At 39.1% G+C, this 22,649-nt stretch overlaps 2 protein-coding genes across 5 annotated transcripts in view; one reads left to right on the forward strand and one right to left on the reverse strand.

Moving 5' to 3' along the window:
- The window catches only part of STX17 (syntaxin 17), a 93,700-nt gene extending 78,794 nt beyond the window's left edge, over nucleotides 1–14,906 (forward strand). For all 4 annotated transcript variants that reach the window (XM_060101224.1, XM_060101226.1, XM_060101223.1 and 1 more), the window contains exons 7-8: nucleotides 7,021–7,107; nucleotides 7,844–14,906. In XM_060101224.1, coding sequence (XP_059957207.1) covers nucleotides 7,021–7,107; nucleotides 7,844–8,083 — 327 coding nt within the window. In that variant the 3' untranslated portion in view covers nucleotides 8,084–14,906. The remainder of the gene's footprint in view (nucleotides 1–7,020; nucleotides 7,108–7,843) is intronic.
- A 7,187-nt stretch (nucleotides 14,907–22,093) lies between these two features.
- ERP44 (endoplasmic reticulum protein 44) overlaps nucleotides 22,094–22,649 on the reverse strand; it is an 88,297-nt gene continuing 87,741 nt past the window's right edge. The window contains exon 12 of the mRNA XM_060101359.1: nucleotides 22,094–22,329. Within this exon, the coding sequence (XP_059957342.1) occupies nucleotides 22,228–22,329 (102 nt within the window). The 3' untranslated portion in view covers nucleotides 22,094–22,227. The remainder of the gene's footprint in view (nucleotides 22,330–22,649) is intronic.

The following is a 22,649-nucleotide window of genomic DNA, read 5'->3' on the forward strand; positions in this document are numbered from 1 at the left end:
GTTTGAGAAGGATGGGTGTTAGCTCTTCTCTAAATGTTTGATAGAATTCACCTGTGATGCCATCTGGTCCTGGACTTTGTTGGAAGATTTAATAACAGTTTTAATTTCATTACTTGTGATTGGTCTGTTTATATTTTCTAATTCTTCCTGGTTCAGTGTTAGAAAATTGTACCTTTTCAAGAATTTGTCCATTTCTTCCAGGTTGTCCATTTTATTGGCATATAGTTGTTTGTAGTAGTCTCTTATAATCCTTTGTATTTCTGCATTGTCTGTGATTTCTCCTTTTTTCATTTATAATTTTATTGATTTGCGTCCTCTCCCTTTTTTTCTTGATGAGTCTGGCTAAAGGTTTATCAATTTTGTTGATCTTCTCGAAGAACCAACTTTTAGTTTTATTGATCTTTGCTGTTGTTCTCTTTGTTTCTATTTCATTTATTTCTGCTCTGACCTTTATGATTTCTTTCCTTCTACTGACGTTGGGTTTTCTTTGTTCTTTTTTCTCTAGTTGCTTTACGTGTAAGTTTACATTGTTTATTTGAGATTTTTCTTGTTTATTGAGGTGAGATTGAATTGCTGTAAACTTCCTTCTTAGAACTGCTTTTGTTGAGTCCCATAGGTTTTGGGTTGTTGTGTTTTCATTGTCATTTGTTTCTATGTATTTTTAAAATTTCCTCTTTGATTTCTTCAGTGACCTCTTGGTTATTCAGTAGTGCACTGTTTAGCCTCCATGTATTTGTGGTTTTTATAGTTTTTTTCCTGTAACTAATTTCTAATCCATAGTATTGTGGTCAGAAAAGATGCTTGATACGATTTCAGTTTTCTTAAATTTTCCAAGGCTTGATTTGTGGCCCAAGATGTGGTCTATCCTGGAGAATGTTCCATGTGCACTTGAGAAGAAAGTGTATTCTGCCACTTTCAGGTGGAATGTCCTATAAATATCTATTAAATCTATCTGGTGTATTGTGTCATTTAAAGCTTGTGTTTCCTTATTTATTTTCTGTCTGGATGCTCTGTCCATTGGTGTAAGTGGAGTGTTGAAGTCCCCTACTCTTATTGTGTTACTGTGAATTTCCCCTTTTATGGTTGTTAGCGTTTGCCTCATGTATTGAGGTGCTCCTGTGTTGGGTGCATAAATATTTGTAATTGTTATATCTTCTTCTTGGATTGATCCCTTGATCATTATGTAGTGTCCTTCCTTCTCTCTTGTAACAGTCTTTATTTTAAAGTCTATTTTATCTGATACAAGTATTGCTCCTCCTGCTTTCTTTTGATTTCCATTTGCATAGAATATCTTTTTCCATGCCTTCACTTTCATTCTGTATGTGTCCCTAGGTGTGAAGCAGGTCTCTTGTAGACAGCATATATATGGGTCTTATTTTTGTATCCATTCAGCCAGTCTGTGTCTTTTGGTTGGAGCATTTAGTCCATTTACATTCAAGGTTATTATTGAATGTATGTTCCTATTACCACTTTCTTAATTGTTTTGGTGTTATTTTTGTGGGTCTTTTTCTTCTCTTGTGTTTCCTGCCTAGAGAAGTTCCTTTAGCATTTGTAAAGCTGGTTTTGTGGTGCTGAATTCGCTTAGCTTTTGCTTCTCTGTAAAGCTTTTGATTTCTCCGTCAAATCTGAATGAGATCCTTGCTGGGTAGAGTAATCTTGGTTGTATGTTTTTCTGTTTCATCACTTTAAGTATATCCTGCCACTCCGTTCTGGCCTGCAGAGTTTCTGCTGAAAAATCAGCTGGTAACCTTAGGGGGATTCCTTTGTATGTTATATTTTGCTTTTCCCTTGTTGCTTTTAATATTTTTCTTTGAATTTAATTTTTGTTTGTTTGTTTAATATGTGTCTTGGTGTGTTTCTCCTAGGGTTTATCCTGTATGGGACTCTCTGCAGTTCCTGGACTTAGGTGGCTATTTCCTTTCCCATGTTAGGGAAGCTTTCCACTATAATCTCTTTGAATATTTTCTTAGACCCTTTCTTTTTCTCTTCTTCTTCTGGCTCCTCTATAATTCAAATGTTGGTGTGTTTAGTGCTGTCCCAGAGGTCTCTGAGATTGTCTTCAATTCTTTTCATTCTTTTTTCTTTATTCTGCTCCTCAGCAGTTATTTCTACCAATCTGTCTTCCAGCTCACTTATTCGTTCTTCTGCCGCAGTTATTCTGTTTTTGATTCCTTCTAGTGTATTTTTCATTTCAGTTATTGTGTTGTTCATCTCTGTTTGTTTGTTCTTTAGTTCTTCTAGATCTTTGTTAAACATTTCTTGTATTTTCTCGATCCATACCTCCATTCTATTTCAGAGATTCTGGATCATCTTTACTATCATTACTCTGAATCCTTTTTCAGGTAGGTTGCCTATTTCCTCTTCATTTATTTGGTCTTGTAGGTTTTTCCTTGTTCCTTCATCTGTGACATATATTTGTCATCGCTTTTTTTTTTTGACAGGTGGGATTGTGTTCCTGTCTTACTGGTTGTTTGGCCTGAGGCTTCCAGCACTGGAGTTTGTAGGCTGTTGGGTAGAGCTGGGTCTTGGTGCCAAGATGAGGACCTCTGGGATACCTCACTCTGTTGAATATTCCCTGGGGTCTGAGGTTCTCTGTTAGTCCACTGGTTCGGACTCAGAGGTCCCACCACAGGAGCTCAGGTCTGACCCCCGGCTTGTGAACCTAGATCCCGCAAGACGTGCAGGGTGGCAAAAAAAAAAAAGGAGCAGAACAATAACAAAGAGTAAAAAATAAAATAAATTAGAAAACTAACAGATATGTTAGAAAAAATAAAAATATAAAAATATAGATGAGGGACTTCCCTGGTGGTGCAGTGGTTAGGAATCTACCTGCCAGTGCAGGGGACACAGGTTCAAGCCCTGGCCCAGGAAGATCCCACATGCCACGGAGCAACTAAGCCCATGCGCCACAACTACTGAGCCTGTGCTCTAGATCCTACGAGGCACAACTGCTCAGCCCATGCACCACAACTACTGAAGCCAGTGTGCCTAGAGCCCCTGCTCCACAACAAGAAAAGCCACTACAATGAGAACCACGCGCACTGCAACAAAGAGTAGCCCCTGCTCGCCACAGCTAGAGAAAGCCCACGTGCAGCAACAAAGACCCAACGCAGCCAAAAATAATAAAATAAATAAATGTATCAAAAAAATATATATAGATGAAACAACAACCAGAAGGTAAAACAACCACAATAGCAAAAAAGAGGAGAAAAAAAAAAAGCCAGAAAAGGCCTTGGCTGTGGGGCATGGGGCTTAGGCAGGGGCGGGGTTTAGGTGGTGGGCGGGACCTATGTTTAGGGCCCACAGGGCTGGAAAAGGAGGGGCCCAGGAGTGCCTCTAGCCTTGGAGGGCAGGGGACCAGGTCTGGGACCCCAGCAGGATCCCTGGGCCCGAGTGGGTCGGGGATACGCTAGGCGTGTTCCCCCATCCTCCAATCCCAGAGTGTCCCTCCCTGTTAGCCTCTCTTCTTCCCCCCCACTCCTATGCCCCTAGGACCCATGTGGCCAGAGGGTGGCCCCAGAAGGCAGGGAACCAGACGTGGAAGCTCAGCAGGCTTCCCAGGGCCGAGTGGGCAGGGGAAATGCCTGCAGCGCTTCCCCTGATCCTCTGGTCCCAGAGGATTCCCTGTCGACTGTCCACCTCTCCTCCTCTTCTCCCCCCCTCCCTCCCTACCACACCCCTAGGACCCATGTGGCTGGAGGGGGCCCCAGAAGGCAGAGGACCAGGCTCAGGAACCCAGCAGGCTTCCCAGGGCCCAAGTGGGTAGGGGAAATGCCCACCGCGCCTCCCCTGGTCTTCCAAGCCCCTGAGGGTCCCTCCAGGCGTGGGAACCCCTCCCCTCACCCAGCCACCCCTCAGGGGCACCGGTCCTGCCCAGCCTCCACTTCTCCTCCCCCCTCACTCCCCCCCACATCCTACCCAGTCACTTGGGGGTTCCTCCCATCTCCTTGGGCTTCAAGGTCCCCCACCAGCATCCAGCAGGTGCCCTAGTTGTGGGAAGATGTGAACTCCGCATCCTCCCATGCTGCCATCTTGACTCCATGCCCTTGGAAAAAAATATTAAAAACTTTTTTGAATTTCACTTTATTGAAAAAAGGTCATAGAGCTTCAGTATCCAACCGTTTTAGAAAAAAGCATTAAAAATTTTTTCTCTTGAGGTCTTGAAATCACTCTTGGAGTATAGAAATGGCAATAATCCTGGCAGCCTGTACCATCGTGGCAGAATTATTTTGGGGCTGAGAGAAAGGAGACATGTTGGCTTTTCCCTCTACTCCTCAACTAGTCAAGATATGAAGGTTGATGTTTTATACCTGTGATTTATCTGCTATCATAGACTTTCCGGCAAGAACTGAAAGTGTTGGGGGTGTCCCAAATAGAAATAATGACAGAAATCAAGACAAGCTGAATATTATAAGCACTGGCACTTGATGCCTCTTTGGGTTGGAAAAAGAAAGCTAACATAAAAGAAGTTTTATTGTCTGAGGAAAATAAAAATTGAATGAATGAATGAGTGAATGCTAGGAGAGATTTAATGTTTTAGTGCCCCAGAAATTTTCAAGCATCACAGGAAAAACTGATATATTTTTTGATAGAAAAGATGGGAGTTAAGCTTTCTTGGGAAGACAATGACTTTTCAAATTTTTACCCTCATACTGTACAGACACTGTCTCATTTTATTCTCAGTTCAGCTCTGTGAGGTGTAAGTATCATTATCCTCAGTTGGCAGATAAGAATATTGACAGGTAGAGAGCTTGAGTAATTTGTCCAAGGGCGTACAGTGATAGTGCTGGGGTTTGAACACAGGACATCTGACCAATGGTTGTGCCCTTAATCCTATGGTGTATAGATACTAGTGGTTTTTAAAGTATGAGAATCATGGAGTTGCACCATCAGCATCACCTGGGAACTCATTAGAAATGCAAATTCTCAGGCCTCATCCCAAGCCTGCTAAATCAGAAACTCTGGGGATGGGGCCCAGCAACCTGTGTTTTGAGAAGTCCTCCAGGTGATTCTGGTGCACACTCATGCATGAGAACCACTGTTGTATTTGCTCGGACAGAGATGTTGGAAGGAAAACTGATAAAGAACTTTTTTAGGGATTGTGTTAGAGATGTCAAGATAGTAGTGGAGAATATGGGAATGAAGGTATACCATGTAAAGCTCCAGTAGTGAAAAGGATATGAGAAGGGAAAGAATGTCATTGATACTGATAGGAAGCAACTGTGGAGAAAAATTAGATGTGTTGTTTGCGTTTCATGTTCTCAAATGAAATGATTGGAATTAGAACAGTGTGTTAGTTATAATCGCTTCAGTATAAATGAAGAGGTCAGTTATATAAGGGCAATCAAATACTTCAGGATTAAAGTTGAATTATTTAACAGTCATTGTAGAAGTTGAAATTTAGCTGGGATCAAAGAGGGATTCTCTTCTTTTTTCTGTGAATTAAAAAAAACAAAAACTAAATAGTGTATATATTGATGTGATTGTGGTTACGTGGGTTTATACATTGTCAGAACTAATCAAAGTATGTGCCCTAAAAATTGGGTGCGTATTATCATATGTAAATTCCATATAAATAAGTTGATTTAAAAATGGGAGTGTGGGGGCCTCCCTGGTGGCGCAGTGGTTGAGAGTCCGCCTGCCGATGCAGGGGATACGGGTTCGTGCCCCGGTCTGGGAGGATCCCATATGCCGCGGAGCGGCTGGGCCCGTGAGCCATGGCCGCTGAGCCTGCGCATCCGGAGCCTGTGCTCCGCAACGGGAGAGGCCACAACAGTGAGAGGCCCGCATACCGCAAAAAGAAAAAAAAAAAAAAAATGGGAGTGTGGGACTTCCCTGTGGCGCAGTGGTTAAGAATCCACCTGCCAATGCAGGGGACACAGGTTCGAGCCCTGGTCCGGGAAGATTCCACATGCCACGGAGCAACTAAGCCCATGCACCACAGCTACTGAGCCTGTGCTCTAGAGCCCGTGAGCCACAACTACTGAGCCCGTGTGCCACAGCTACTGAAGCCCGCATGCCTAGAGCCCATGCTCCACAACAAGAAAAGCCACTGTGATGAGAAGCCCTTGCACCGCAACAAAGAGTAGCCCCCCCTCACCGCAACTAGAGAAAGCCTGCGCACAGCAGCAAAGACCCAACACAGCCAAAAATAAATAAATAAAATAAAATAAAAATTTTTTTAAATAGATAAAAGTGTGTTCCTGTGTCAAGTAGTGAGTTCCTGTCACTGGAGGTGTTTGAGCAGAGATTCAGTAGCCACTTGTCGGAAGTGTAGTGAGGCTTCACACAGCTGAGGGGAAAATTGCACTCAATGATCTAAACATTCCTTCTACCCAGAGATTCCATGAGTTTCTGTTGTGTCAGCACAGGTGTTGCCTTTTTATGTAGAATGCTTTATTAATATGTTGGATCTGAAACATTTTAACTTGTCACGATTTTAAAATGTATTAAAGTGTACAGGTGTATAACATGGGACAGTAAATTCATTTACTACTCCCTAGTGCATATCACAGGTGGAACAGTTTCATGGCAGATCAAGCCATATTCTTATTCCTAAAATATAATAATTTGTGTTTATTGGATCAAGGGCATTTAACTCCTAAGGAAATTTGCCTGTTTTAAACTGAATCTTCAAAGAAAGTAAGTTAGAAAGGCTTTTTGGTTTGATTTTGTTTTTGTTTTTTTCTGTAAAACCCAACATGACATGTAAATACTTATTTAGATATTTTTCCTCCTGGAAAGTAAATTCATTTGGAGAATAATATGTTTGTATGTTTGATTGAATTTTAGTGTGAGATGCCTTTTTCTATAAAGGTGCCACCCTCTTCTTATCTAATAATTAAGTCACCCTCTTTTTTTCATATGAGTGAATTTGTACTTTCGACATCGTTTATCAGATGCTATTAAGACTGCAAGGCTGCAGTACCCAGGGCTCTGATTACAGGAATTAAAGTAGTGTGTATTGGCTGACTGCTGCTCCCCAGCAGGAACGCTCACTCATAATTCCTTTGCATCTAGTCTCAGCAGGAGAAGATTGACAGCGTTGAAGACCATGTCAACAGTGCTGCTGTGAACGTTGAAGAGGGAACCAAAAACTTGGGGAAGGTAAGATTCTGCTCCTGCTGACAAATCAATGGTACTCTGGCTCTCAGGAATCCCTAGTATTAACCCAATTGATCTGCTCTCTTTAATGTTGAGGGAACCAGCAATTAAGAAAATAAGGAAGAAATGACACATGGGTAGTGCAAGAAATCAATGGCTCTTGTAATATTCTGCTCTAAGATTCATTCTGTTGGGAGAGAAATTTTTTCAAAGAGAATAAACTGAAGCCCTACTTTAAGGTATTTGGTGTTACAAGGGGATATTTGCCGGAGTTCAGGGAGAGGCATAGAGAGGCTTTCCAGAATCCAATAGGGGCAAAATTGTAAGGACGTGACAGCACACGTGGAGTGGGTCCATTTGTTTCCCATAGAATGTTGCTTTTAACCCCAGGTATGCGCACGAAATAATCTCTGCAATTTAAAAGCTTTGGGAGTATCTGTGGCTGCTGAAACTGTTTAAATAAGCCAGCTAGATAGTGGATTGATTGTTTTGCAAGTAAAATCAATTTATAACAGTCTACTCTTTGTAGCTCATTTCTCTTAAGTTCTGAGATCTGGAGCAATTGTAGTACCTGTGGAATATTTTCTCCCCTCCCCTGACCCCAGAACGATCTCTAAGGTTAATTATGTACCACGAGTTAAAGAGGCATTGCCAGGAGTAATGAGAGGAAAATGCACATCACCACAGGGAGATATTCTCAACTCAGTTTCTAAATTGAATTTTTTTTTTTTTTTTACAGGCTGCAAAATACAAGCTGGCAGCTCTGCCTGTGGCAGGTGCACTCATCGGAGGAGTGGTGGGGGGTCCGATTGGCCTCCTTGCAGGCTTCAAAGTGGCAGGAATTGCAGCTGCACTTGGTGGTGGGGTGTTGGGCTTCACAGGTGGAAAATTGTTACAAAGAAAGAAACAGAAAATGATGGAGAAGCTCACTTCCAGCTGTCCAAATCTTCCTAGCCAAACTGACAAAAAATGCAGTTAAAAACCAAACTTCAATATTACTGGCGCCAACATGTCTGTCCTTTGCTGCTGTTGGACACTCAGTCAGCTTTTGGAACATGATTATATCAAAATAGTGGCTATAGATGCTCAAGTGGGATTGAACTGTGATAAGTGGATATATTTTATTGTTTGCTGGGGTGTTAATGGGGATGTTAGAGATTGAGGAGCCTGGACTGAGGATGTACAGTGTTTGTCACGTAAAGTTTAAGGACTGCCAGGGAGCAGATTTTTTACCTGGAAATGTGAAAACCCAACCATAACTTTGATAAGGACTTGTGATGTGTGAACATGTTGTGTTATGGAAGGATAGTTTTCAGAATAGTTTCTTCCATAACCCTGACTTGGAGACTCCAAGGCTAAGCATATTGTAAATATGCTTCTTTATCTCCTAAATATAGATTTTTAAGGCATTTTAGCAGAGAAAAGAATGGAAGTTCAGCAGCTTTTCATATCAAATAGGGAAATCAGGATCTAGCAAGGTGCATGAGTAAACTGCATAATGGAGTCCATTTGGTGAGCCCTATTGCAATTTGGTCTAACAATATTTTCAAGTGAAGGAAACAAATAGTGTAAGAAAATGGAAAGAGAGGCCCAACTTCTCTTTCAGATATCTTAATTTATGACCCTGGCTTCTTCTCTGAACTCTTTTTTTCTGCCTCTCTGTAAATAAAGAACACAGAGTCTCAAGTGGTAGAATTATAAAGCCAGTCACTAAGCTTGCTCTGTCAGCCTGTCTCTTAACACCTCAAATATCTAGTCCTCTCTGCCTTCCCTCTCTTGTAATTTTGAAAAGTTCTTTGACTTATGGGGTGAATTCTACCCATGTGTAATGCAGACTTCTCTCATAATGTTTTTTTTTTTTGTAACATCTTTATTAGAGTATAATTGCTTTACAGTGATGTGTCAGTTTCTGCTTTATAACAAATGTTTGGTTTTTTTGTTGTTGTTTTTGGTGGGTTTTTTTTTTTTTTTTTTTTTTGGTATTGGCTGCCATCTTTGTTCATCCTCTCCTGTAACCTCTAGGTAAAAAAGAAAGTGAGAGAAAGAGAGGTGTCGATTTCCAAATACTTCCAACACTGTTAGACTTTGAGCTAAAAAATAAGCAAGGAGGGAACACCAGATCATTTCTTGGGGCATCTTACAATTTCAGGGGGCTCATGTACTTGCCGTGCAAGGGAGTGTTTGACCCTAAGTCTCTTAAGCTGGCACTTGGAGGAGCTAAGAACTAGCTTTCTACCTCACTTCTGTTGCTACCATCCTTTTCCCCAGGCTTTGCTATCTCCTGTGATTCCTTCACTTTGCACAGCTGCTGTTTCTTCCCAAGAATGGCATTCATGCTTGCCTTTTCTCACATTCAAGGTTGATGATGGACAAAGCCTGATGCCAAGACTCAGTCCTGGTGGAGGATTTGTGGTGCTAATCTCAACACTTGACATTGACAGCAAGCGTGGCTCAGCCCAACCCACTGTCTGTCTCAAATAGCAGAAAAGTTTTAGATTTAGAAAAAAAGAACTTAAGATTATATAGGCAGCCTCATCCTGTACCCTCAACTGATTTGAAATAGGAAGGAACCACCTTTTGCCTTATTCTTTATTTTCTGAGGACAGAGGAAAGGGCACCTACACCACAGAAGGTGTGAACTCTGCTCAGGAGCCAAATGGATTCATCAAGTAGTTGAATGGTTTATCACTTCTCTCTTGCTGAGTTTACTCTTAATAACTTTTATTGATTGCTCCCTTTTACTTCTATATCTAATCTAAAGAGACCTTTCTCTTTCATACTTTTTGCTTCTCACCAGTGAATTCCAATGAGGCAACACACCATTTCTCATTGTTCTTAAATAACTGGAAAACATCAAGTATTGCTACCTGCTGACTCATATCTTTTTTTTTTTTTTTTTTCTTTTTGCGGTATGCGGGCCTCTCACCGTTGTGGCCCCTCCCGTTGCGGAGCACAGGCTCCGGATGCACAGGCCCAGCGGCCATGGCTCACGGGCCCAGCCGCTCCGCGGCATATGGGATCCTCCCAGACCGGGGCACGAACCCGTATCCCCTGCATCGGCAGGCGGACTCTCAACCACTGCGCCACCAGGGAGGCCCATCATATCTTTAATATAATACCAAGAAGGCAAGTACTTTGAATAAGTGTCAGATTCTGATCAAGTATTTGGTATGTGATATTTATCCCAACCTGTAAGGTTGGGATAAATACTTTTGGACTCCTTCTTTTTATATTTTCTGATCCTTGCTGTCCCTTTAACACAGGGCGTTCAAACCAGAATGAGGATCAGAATTGCCCAGGGCGCTAATTTAAAACAAGATTCCTAAACTTCAGTCCCATGGGTTCTAATAATAGCCAATCTGGCCTGGTCAGCTAAAATTATAAATTTAAGATACAGTTATATCAAGATTCAGCTGTATCGTTGAATTCTGTAATTTCTAGTATTCTACCCTTCAGCCAACCTAAAATTCCTATTCTGCCAACCTAAAATTGGCTAGCTCACCATCTTAACAGCACTAGGGACTCATTATACTGTCAGGCTGGTTTTACCTCAAGACATGAAGGAGAAAAGAGGCCTGTTATTGACCCTCACAGTTTGTTTTGGGAGCTCTCCTTTTTACTGAGCCAGTGTGGGACATCACTGTATGTGCTCATATAGGCCTTTGATTTTTACTACTCATCAGGATTTGAATATTACTCTAACAGACTTCATGCTTAGGCAAGTTACAATCCTTTTAAGAAGTTTTATAATTTAAAATTATTTAGAAATTGTATCTAATTTCCCCATAATAGAACCTAATAGCCAACTTTTTGTAGAAATTCTAGATGTGCTTAATCAACTATAAATGATATACCTATAAACTATAAAGTGTTTAGAAGTATAAATTAGTCAGTATAACACAGAAACCAATCTTAAAATTGAATTTAATGCCCTACAGTATCAGATTAAATTTATCTTCTCTATGGTTCATGTCTTGTTTTTATTGCAACAAGTTAGAAGGTAAGGAACACTTTAAGTTCTTAAAATTTACAGGGTCTCATTTGGATAAAGGCAGCACTCCTAAAGCCTTTTTAATATAATAATCTGAGAACTTCTCTGTAGAGCAGAGACTTTGAAACTTTTTGGTTGTAATCCACAGTAAAAACTGCATTTATATCAAAACTCAGCATGTGCATTATGGAACAATACTTGCCATTATGTGCAGTGTACTCTGATGTTTTTTATTGTTTCAGTTTTTAAAATATTCTAGTTGTAACCTACTAAATTGATTTCATAATCTACCAAAGGGTTTTTTGACCCTTAGTTTGAAAAAAAAAAAACAACACCCTTATAGAGGAACTGATATTTATGGAGTATTTTCTTTTTGCTAGGCACTTCACTAGGCATTTTACAGGTAAGGAAACTGGGTCTCAGAGAAGGTAAATAATTTGCAGAGGGTTATTCAACTACAAAAGGGTGAAGCCAGGATGTAAACTAGGTCTGTTGAACTACAAAAACTTCTGTTACTCTCATACTGTGTTGCTTCTGTATATTAAAATTGAGATGGGCTATTCACTCTGCTTCACCCAAACACCCATATATTCTGTAAGGCAGGCCTGCTTTGAAATTACACATACCATTCATTTGCACTTTTCTTAAAATCTTCTGTGTCCTCACCAAATGGCCAGCAGCCTCGAAGTTTTTAATGGTGGCCAATGCAGAAGTATGTAGTGCTGAATTTGGTCCTTAGACTATAAAATTAATAGTGTTTCCATCCCACCCACACATCCTACAGACTTCCTTATATTTGTGAGTCATAGCCATCACTTAAACAGTGCTTTTTATATTGAATTTTAAAATAAACTTTAATATTTTTTAAAACAATCGTAACTCATAGAATCAAATGATTATCCTTTAAAATGGTACCCTTGGGAGGCCATGCACTTACTGTAGTGATGCTAGTATTACTTAGAATATTTTTGAAACTCTTCTTTTGGAATTGCCTTTAAAGACATTTTACAAATCACATTAAAAAAGCCATCTCAGTGTTTATCAGTCACAGCCTATGCTCCCTTGTCCTATGCTCCCTTGTCCTTATGACCTCTTCTCTCTTCCTTCCTCAGTTTTGCTTTTCTTCTGCTGGTTTAGCTCTCCTACCCACCTAAGCTGGAGCCAATAACCTAAGAAGCCCCAGAAAAGGGGTGTGCTGGCCAGAGTTCCTGGAGCAAGAACTTTCAGGTTATAATGAAGCCGAGTGCTGTATAGGGAGAGTTCTGCGAGTCCAAAATCCTTCCTCTGTGGGTTGCCTGCCTGCCTGTAAGTGCCCTAAAGTAGTTTGCACAGGAGTAAGGACTGAATACTGGCGTTCTCTATCAATCACAAGAAGCTGTACATAAAATGTACAACATTTTTCTCCAGTGAAAGTCACAGAAGCCAAACCAAGCCATTCTTTGTGTTAACTTAAAAATGGAAAAGTCATTTTCAGGGTCCCCCTTGCCCTTTGTTGCTGCCACATGAAATCTTTGGGAGGAAGGATGAAGAAAAGCATGGGGAAATGGTTCTCCTGGGAAATGGAACATTTTCTTCTCATAATAAAGTATAACATGGCGGTGGCTATCAGGTACTTATGAACGCTAGAAACTCCTTTTAAGTAGTCAGAGGCCTATTAAAAGGTAGGGAGGCTTCCCCCTAGCCTAAATTAATGTGAACAGTTCAGGTTCTGTTTGTGTTTTTATTAACATTTCATGTTGTTTCTAACAAGATGTTCTCAACTATTTATATTCATTAATTTGACACCATTTTACAGAGACACTTCTTGGGTATTGTAAACTATCAATGGTAAAAGATCCACATATAGTCCATATTACTGCCCTCAAAGAAATTATTTATTGTGGGAGACAAGAAAAACGTCTATGCAATATTAACAAAAGAAATAAATTCATATAAAAATGTAAAAGGTGTCAAAGGCAAATGAATTGCCTAGTATTAAAGCTAGTTAGCCAAAAAGCTAGAATTATAACCATGGTTTAAGAAAAAAAAAATCCACAAAGTAATTTAACTGAGTTTGTTACACCATATCAGGTTGCCCGCTGAAGCTTGTGGTCTTTCAGACCAGCTTTAACATTCCAAATCAGTCAACAGCTATAGTGGAAAGAGAACTGGATGGGGAATCAGGAGATCAGAGTTTTGCTTGTGGCTTTGTCTCTTATAGTAAGCTTTTACTCAGGCGTGGCTGCTTTCGCCCATTCTAGCCAAGGATTCTCCATTCTTTATATCTAGCCTCTTACTGGGTCTTGTTAATTGTTTGAATATTAGTTGCGTTCATTTCTTAAATATATTCATAACCATCACTCTAGTAAAAGACTTTATTACTTCACATCCCCTACCTCATCTTCCCCAACTTTAGGCCATTCCTCACATCATTGCCACAAGAACTGTCTTTCATTTTTCTGCTGAAATATTTTCAGCAGATCCTGTTGAATACCTGATAAAGTTCAGCCTTCCACATACTGGCCCCAGCTTTGTCTCTTCAGACTCACTACTCAACCATCTGACAATGCCACTGAAAATCAGACATTCCACAAGAATGATTTTAAGCTTTTTCTATGGTGAAGGTACAAACTGGTAGTAAACTATGTTTACGTTTTTTCCAGACTAAAGCAATTTTTGTAGTACTACATTTTACAAAACTAGTCAACTGAGTTTTGTTTAAGCTCTTGAACAAGTCTAGAAGTTGTTTCCTAAGGAGAAGAAATCTTTTGTCCCCTCAGAGGAAATTACATTCAATTTCTTAACCTCCAAAACAATGTCAGTCTTGTCACCTGTACATTGGATAGCCAAAGCATGAAGATTTTAATTTAGCAGCATAGATACTCCAGACTTGAATGGACCATTGTCCAGCTCCTGTGAGAAACTTGACTAATAAATATTTGAGGCAATTACTCGAGTACATACATGTTATCCATACATTTCTCAAGTACTTGAGATTGTCTTTTATTAAGGTTAATCACTAAAAAAGATGTTTACCAAGGTTACTTTAATTAACCCCCTAAAGATGTTTCCACTTTATTGTTAAAACCCTTGGTGTTAGCAAGGTTCAGCACAAAAAATGGCCCAATGTTGAGAATTTCTACAAATTCTGTAAAGCTTACTGAATTCGCTTATTATGTTGCTGAGTGGTGCTTATATAAGGAAATATGCAATAAATTCATTCAACAAACATTTAACTGAATGCCTGTTGTGTGTTGAGTGTCAGTGCCATACGTAGAAAAATATTAGGCCTGTAGGATCTACCCATGTAAACCATTCAGGCTAATGAATTCAGATACTCAAAGCAAGTAAATCACAGTAAAACATGGTTAAGTACCCTAAAAGAGGAGAGCAAAGTAATATGAGGACACAGAGAATGGAGTGACTCTTTCTGCCTGGAAACGAAGGGGAAGGCTTTGTGGAACAGGTGGTATTTGAACAGTACTCTATAAAGAAGAATCTGCCTGACTGAAGACCAGGTTTGTGAGCTTTCAAGTGGAAGAGGAATTGGTCGTACAAAGGGTTCAAAACATGAACAAATATTCATGTTTTAGTGCGCTTAGAGAAAACAGGAATTGAATGTGAGTGATGAAGCTGGTGAGATGAAAATACAGGCTATGGTAGTTTTCATACGTGTATGTGTATATGTATTATGTATATATTTTTGTATATACTTAATAATTCTTTGTTTAAAGGGATTAATGTATTGCTTTGTGTCAAGTGAGTCTGTTATAAGCCTCCGAGTTCTTCGTTTTGCCTTCGTTGGCAGAGAAGTTAGTAATAAACCTCACATTTGCCTGGACTCTTGGTATATTTGGCATATTTGCTTTTCTTTCCCACATGTAAGAAATGATTTGTGCTTTCTTGCCTCTGCTGTAAGATCCCCTGCTTGACATTGAATGCCTGCTTTCTTCCTATCCTGTTATTCATTCCATAAATATTTATTGAAAACCCACTGAGAAAATAGTCATGAAATTTACTTTTGCCTTCTAGTGTCCAAGACCTTCATGGTCCAGTTTTCCATCTCTCTATGAATATTTCTTGACAACTGCAATTCAGTGGCTCCCATTTTCACTTGGGGCTAATTCTGCAATGTTTTACAACTTCATAGTATAAAATTCTTCCATTTGTGCTAGTGTGACCTCTGTAACTAGAGTGTAAGCTTCTTACAGGGCAGGGACCTATCCTCTGCTTCTTAAGAGTATTTTATAACACAAAGTACAGTGATGAGAAGGGGAAAAGAAACTACACCCCTATTAGTGACTCCCTGATGGTGAGTGATAAGGTCATGGCATGTGTGTTCTGCTGTTTACAGGGATACGTACTGAAATGTTAAAAAGCTTTCTAAGACGTATCAAACCTTTCCTCAGTCCTCACTTTTGTATATTAACATAGGAATGAATGAAGCAAAAGAAGAAAGCTGGATAACATCTCTAAGACTTGGAAGTCATGAATTGAAAATTTCAGAATTTGGAGGTAAAGATATTTCAATCTCTTTTTCCAATTAAAAGTCATGACTTGGAAGAGAGAGGATATGAATCACTGAAGAAATGATGTGGAAAAATTGTGTTATTTTCTGTCTTACCATAAGGTTAGTGGGCTCAGAATATTAGGGACCCAAGAAGGCTATAATCCGATGGTCTAGTATTGAAACAGAATAGTGGCAGGAATTTAAATGGTTTCTCAGGCAAACAGAGATTGGAATTAAGCAAGGACAAGGTTCAAGTTAAGAGGTAGGCATTTGACAGGATTTGAACCAAGTTTTCTAATACTCAGATTCATGTACTTATTCCACCAAACTGCCTCTCAGTGAGTTTAGGAATGAAAAGGAATAAAGTGCTCGTCACTTACTAATTCTCCATAGAATTAGTCCATAGGTGTTAGTTCCCTTTCTTTCCTCTCTAGGTTTTATTTTTCATAACAGATTGCTGCCTCTTATCTGGGTGAGGATGGGGGCCAACAACTCAGGGCTTCCTTAGTGTTCCCCTCCTTGCATCCCCCTCCCCATTAGTACCTCACCCATCTTACAGGGTAGTCATGAAGATTTAAAAAGTTATACATGTTAAGTGCCTAAATGGAGCCTGGCTTATAGTAACTGTACAAATGTTAGTTGCTACTCTTACTGTTGTAACTATTACTATTATTTTTCCCCAAAGTTTAAACAAAAGGCACATTAATGAGAAATTATGTACCTACAAGAATAGTGTTAGGGAGACACCTAAAATGAGTGGAGACTTGATTTAAAAAATAGCAAGTATTCTTAAATTTTTTAATAGGCTTAGTTATTAAGATGGTGATATAATGGTGACAGATGCTTGGTGGAAAGTAAATCTTTTTTATCTCTATTAAGAATGCTACCCAAACATAAAAATGTATAAGATCTGGTTAGGAACAGGGTGATGATACATCTCATCTTGTCTGGGACAGTCTTGATTTACATCTCTTGTCCTGGTCAAATTATTACTTAATGCTCCCTTTCACTCTCAGATGTCCTGGTTTGGATGAAAAAAATTACATGGTCACCCTAGTTACACAGGCAGTGGAAATAAGTGTGGGGTTACCAGAAAAAAAAAAAAAAAAGCATCTGTGTTTTAAAAGAATTTATAGTTTCTAGGCTCAGAGAAAAAAAACATCCTAAGGTTCATGGGAACTTGTAGATGTGATCCTGAAGTACTACCAGCAATCTTCGAGGAACCAGGAAACAGAGAAGGTGCCAGAACACTGAGCTTGGGCAAAAGTCTAAAATTTAAGGGATGAAGTTGCATTCCAGAAGCCAGAGAGCAGGGACTTTACCTTCTAATCCTAGAAAATTTTTAAGTGGACTATTCAACAATATTTTAAATCAGAAAGCCATGCTCATTATGAAGATATGAAGAATTATGAAGAACTGATAAGTCAGAAGAGAGGCCTTGTTTTTATCCCTATGTGCATAGCCAGGGATGCCCTGCTCTATTCCTCTGCTTGGGCAATGGTTAGGGCAAGAAAACAATCATAGTATCAGGCTTCCAAGACTGATCTGGTCTTCCCTAGGCAAGTTTACACATGGCATCATGAGAGTGGGCATACAGCTTCCTCCCTGGCATTCATCCCAGTAAGTAAAACACATGAGAGCACAGATAGGCAAGTATGTGATCTTTCAGCTGAGTGGCCGAGTTAGGAAAGAAACAACAGGACAGCAAGGCCTAGCAATACTTTGCTATTAAAGTAAGATACTAATAGAGAATAAAAACAGCCTCTATTAATGTAATTCTCCTGGAGGGGAGAAATTTAGGAAAGTATAGCTCTTTCTATTCCTCGGCAAGAAAACCAGTTCTTGTGGGAAGGCTCCCTTGACCCCCCAGCTGCACACACACCTCCAGGTGCCTGTGGTTAACTCACAGCATGGCACCTACAACATTCTTACTATAATCATCTTTTTACCCGTCTATTTTGCTCCTTCGCTCAACTTAGAGCTGACAGTAGGAGCAGTCTTGTTCACTGTTGTATCCTTAGCCTGGCAACAGTAGACTAATGCTTGCCAAACGGTAAATGTATGGTGTTTTGTAAACCACATGTGGCATTCTGTCAACTCACTGTAGTCTGTCCTTCCACAAGGCTGAGTGACTAAGCTAGGGGTCAAATCTACCTCACAGAAAATGTGTAGTGTTCATGGGAAAGTTTCCAGCACTTCTGCAGGACTCTGCACTGCCCAAAAGAGCACTCCAGTATCATTCTGAAAGTTATGCATCTCTGGGTTGGTGTAAGATTTTAATCTATTCTAGACTAAAACTCTTAAGACCCCATAATCAATTTAGGGTATAGGATTAAATGTGACTAGATATCAGATAATTGGGATTCACAGATGACTGAGTCCATTCCAGTTATGGTGATGCTTTCTTGTCCCTTATTCATTCATTTGTTCATTTATTATGTAATTTGGCTTTTTTTTTTCCCATCAGAGACTTATTAATCACAGTGCTCTAGGTTGCTGGAAATACAAAGATGGAGCAGTTCCTGCTTCCAGAGCATTGACATGGTGATAAGGAAAAGGGATACATATACTTCCAATTTTCTATTAGACTGGGTATTCTAAAACATAAATAAAGGGCTGTGGGACCACAAGTGATAATTCATCCTGGGCATTGAAGGATGGACAGAAGGAATTTACTAGGCAAGGTGGGGAGTGGAAATAAAGGGAGCATTTTAGAGAAGCAATTTGTAAGCTGCACTTTTCCTCTTCTAGTGACTCCAAAACCTATTCTCTAAGGGCAGGCCAGCCCTTCCCCAGTGTGCTGTGCAAGAGGGACCTTTGATGCTTCAGCTAAAGGCTAGGTTTGAGTTATCTGCACATGGATTCATATAGCTTCCCATTCTGAGTCATGTACTATTAAATAATCCAAAAAATAACTTTAAACCGGAAAATCTTGTGACTTTGGTCATCTGGATTCTGAATAAAATGTTCATATTTATGACGAATTAGTAAAAAGTCTCAAATATAGAAATATTTTATAAATATAGTTTTATTACTTGTAAATACATACAAAAATTCAAACACAGCTAAAAAACAGTTGCCAAGCAGCAGTCCTATCCAACCTGTTTTAATGAACACATAAAAGTTATAATCAGCATAAAACAATTTAAGTCCTAAAACAACTTATTGTCTTCAGGGTCTTTAAATATTAGGCTTAAAAACTGGTTATTCTTTGCAGTTATTTAAATCATTCCCCCAAATATAGACTACTAACATTTCAGTTTGGTTCATATTTTATTTAGAAAATAGCAAAAGCCCTTTTACTACTGATTTTGAAAACTGGAATACTGTTTGTCCATTTCTAGTCTTCTGTTACTTTATAATCCCCATGGTGTCTCAGAAATTCCCAACAGTTGCTAACAGAACATTTGCAACATCCAGCAGCTCTCTGCAGTACTGAATTTTGGGCCTAAGAATCCTAAAACTATTCAAGGTGACAAGATTTTTACTTCTCATTTTTACAGTTTTGCTTATGTCATTTTATTTTTGTCCAGGCAGACTAGACCTCCTTGTCAGAGAAAAAAAAAAAAACATTGAATTATTCTGTGTTTCCAGATTGTTAATCCAGTATACTCCTTTTCTATTCTTTTTGCTGATTCAGGTTTTTAATTCTTTCTTGGCAACTTCAGCATTTTCTGCAAATTTAAGCTCATTCTGAGCTTTAACATTTCAAACACTTTTTTATATTTCACTTTGCTCTTTTGGGGCTTTATCATGCCAGTTTTTCCTTCTTTTATATGTGATCTTGACAAACTGACTTCATCAAAGAGCTCTCCATGAGATGCTTTAGATGCTCATTCTCTGTCTTCCTCTCTAGGTCCATTTAACTTAAAAAAATAAAAGGTTCAGAATTTCGTCTAAAGTAAGTTTTCATCCTTTTATGGTCCCCCTCACTACTGTAACACTTTTTGAAAAACTGGAAAAGGTAGTGGGCTGACGAGCAGTCTAATTTTGGTTTTGCAACCTAACTATGTTTTTCAGTCTAGTCTAGCATCCCTTCTCTTCACAGCTAAGGAGCCTGAGGCCTGGAGTAGATTGGATAATATTAGAAGACTTCCACCTGTAATATTCTCTGATTCGTGCATGGTTCAGAGGGGAAGAAGCCTAAATTGTGAGTTCTAGATTCCTGGAAGTTCTCTCTCTACATCCAGCTGATGACAAATCCCTATGGAATCTCTTGTATTTGTTCCTCTCCATCTCTGCTGTCACTGTCTTAGTTCTGGCCATTATCTCTCCTCTACCGGACTCAATTTAATCATAACCTAGACTTGCTGCTACAGTGTTCTTTCTCAAACTTAAATATGAACGTACTTGCCTGCTTAAATTTGTTGCTGGATCTGTACTGGCTATAAGATACAGTAAAAACCCCTTCCTTAGCTTGGCATACAAGGCCCTGCACAATCAGCTCCAACTTTCTTTCTCACTGCTCTAGCCACAGGCCTTCTCCCCACCCTGACCCTGCACTAGCCCTGTGGCAAGAACTTATTTTATCTAATGCATTTTGCTGTTTTGCACTTGAGCTTGTTAACTTTTTATAAAATTGGGCACCAGGTCCTCGTGAGTGCTGAGCCTTTCAGGGATACAAAATTACCCAAGGTCACTGCATATCTCATTCACTCAATAAACATATGATGATGACTACTAAGTGTCCAGAAATGCTAGACACTGGAGATATAGGCATACAATTCAGTATCCTTGTCCTCAGTGGCTTCATACTCTAGAGAAGACAGTGATAGTGGCAGGGCTAGAGCTTAAGTCCCCATATGCATGAATGCTAAATAAAGTCTCAGATCCACTCACTTTTTTAACAGCCACTCAGTTACCTTAGATCACATTGAACATGTGCTCCTTGAGGCCTTTATCATAATAACTACTCTAAAACCAATGCTGTGCAACACAATTCTTAAGTGTTATCTTTTGTTTACTATTTTTTAAAAGCCAATTACAGGATTACAAATTTATTCCAGTCAACTGCAGGTGCTGCTTTTGGTTTTGTGTGCTAGTTTAATGTTTGTAAATTTTCATTCTGACCACCTCACATTTGGTCCATCTTCTGACCTGAAGACTGTAGCTCTGATTTCAACGTTAATGATTAAAAGCAATGAAGAGAACAGAACTAAGGCCCAACCTTTAGGAAGCTCTGTCCTGCTTTTCTAGCATCTTCTACTAAACATGCCCCTTACTACCTGGTTAACAACATTTATTATTCTAAATGAAATGATGGGTAAGTCATGCATAACTAAGAATTTTAGGCTGATTTTTAAAAATAACAATCATTAAATATTTATTATAAATATTTATTTTAAAAGAATTGGAAGATGTTACATATATTACATACTACATATAATGGCACATGTCAGCCTTTTAAGCTTAAAAATAATCTTTCCCCAAACTGGGATTGACTTAGACTCTAAGTATAAAATGACTCTTGGCCTATAGCACCAACCCAGGCCCAGAGGAAAGCCAATTTTGAACGTGTCCTCTGGCATTGGGCTTCCTGATATGACACTTGAGGGTCCTCTCCCTCTGGTTTTGTTCCCTGGCAGTATTGAGGCCTGGCACAGGGACCCATTTGACTACACCGCAGGCCTAGGAGATCAGGGAATCTATAGGGCGCAGCGTCCTCTAACAATTTTACAATGGAAAAAACAAAACAACCTATGTGCCTTATTGTCTTCATTTTTGATCTATACAACTAGAACAAGACTACAAGATAGAAGAAGGTTAGAATTACTGAAATACATTTTCTCTGCTGGTTTTTCTCTTTGGAAATTTAAGTATCATGATAGGAGGAGCCTTAAAAGTCATCTAGTTCAATATTGGTAATCTGTTCCACTAGTATCTCCTTTTCCCAGATTTAGGTATTATTCAAAGTTTTAAATGCCATCCATACGACACTTTGTTAGACAAACACATAGAAATTTAATAACACTTTTCATTTTCTTTTTCTTAATTCATAAGGACAATTCCTGCCAAATGTTCTGGCTTATGGCTCTCCTCCTCTTCATAGTATGTTTAAGTTACACATTAAGAATAAAAAAAAACCCACTATGGAATTTTCATAAGCAATATCCAACCAATCAGTAAAACACAGTACACAGTGTGAAAATTTTAATTTATTCCCCCCCCAAGTATCCAGAATACGTACCCCCTTAGCTTTGAGAAATGTGATAACTAAAATAACCAACAGAGGTGATCATATATAAAGAAAAGAAAGAAAAGCACATACTACACAAGAAACATCCCTAAGTCCTCCCTAACCTAGTAGTGCAAGTTAATGGTATATTTCTGGCAATGTCACCTTTCACTTGATTTATAAAAATTTTACAAGACAGATTTAAAGCAAAGATAGACCTCAGATTTAAAGTAAAGATAGGCCTCTGATTTTCATTTATTTTTTAACCCTAGCAGATTTTTTAAAAGAGGCTGTATAAATGACAATACATTTTGAGTCAGGGAGAAAAAAAAAATTAAAAGCCCAAAACTTCTTTCAGTTTATTCAAAATAAAAATACACATAGAATTATGAAAATATAGGTTTACTATTTCCACCATGTAAGTTGATGCTGCTGTTTGAAAGGCTTGCAAATTGTTTTTCCAAGTTTTTAAAGCTCATCTCGATCCCTCAATAAAGTATACCTATATTCACTGGGTGCTAGTTTCTGGAAGGAGCTCTCAGGTGGACTGCTTGCTACATCTTGGACTTCCTATAAGGGAAAGAATAAAACATTTTTACATCAGTATATTTTATAGTTATAATATTTTAAGAATATTAGATGAATGGTAATTGCCCTTTAATTATTTGCTTAATAATCAATAAAATAGAGCTATTATGTACCAAAGACAAGAGTTAAGTTTGAAATCTTGCTTTCCCCATTTCAGATGCCCTTAACTCAGATTCTCCAAGGCAAGGCTGCCACAGAGCCATTAACCATGAACCTGATGACAGTTCTGAGGTGTGGTGGAGAAACAAAATACCTGACACCTGGTTGCTTTCCTAGAATATTCTGTAGAGGCAGCATAACCC

The sequence above is a fragment of the Mesoplodon densirostris genome, chromosome 6 (assembly GCF_025265405.1).
Source record: "Mesoplodon densirostris isolate mMesDen1 chromosome 6, mMesDen1 primary haplotype, whole genome shotgun sequence".
Taxonomy (NCBI): Eukaryota; Metazoa; Chordata; class Mammalia; order Artiodactyla; family Ziphiidae; genus Mesoplodon; species Mesoplodon densirostris.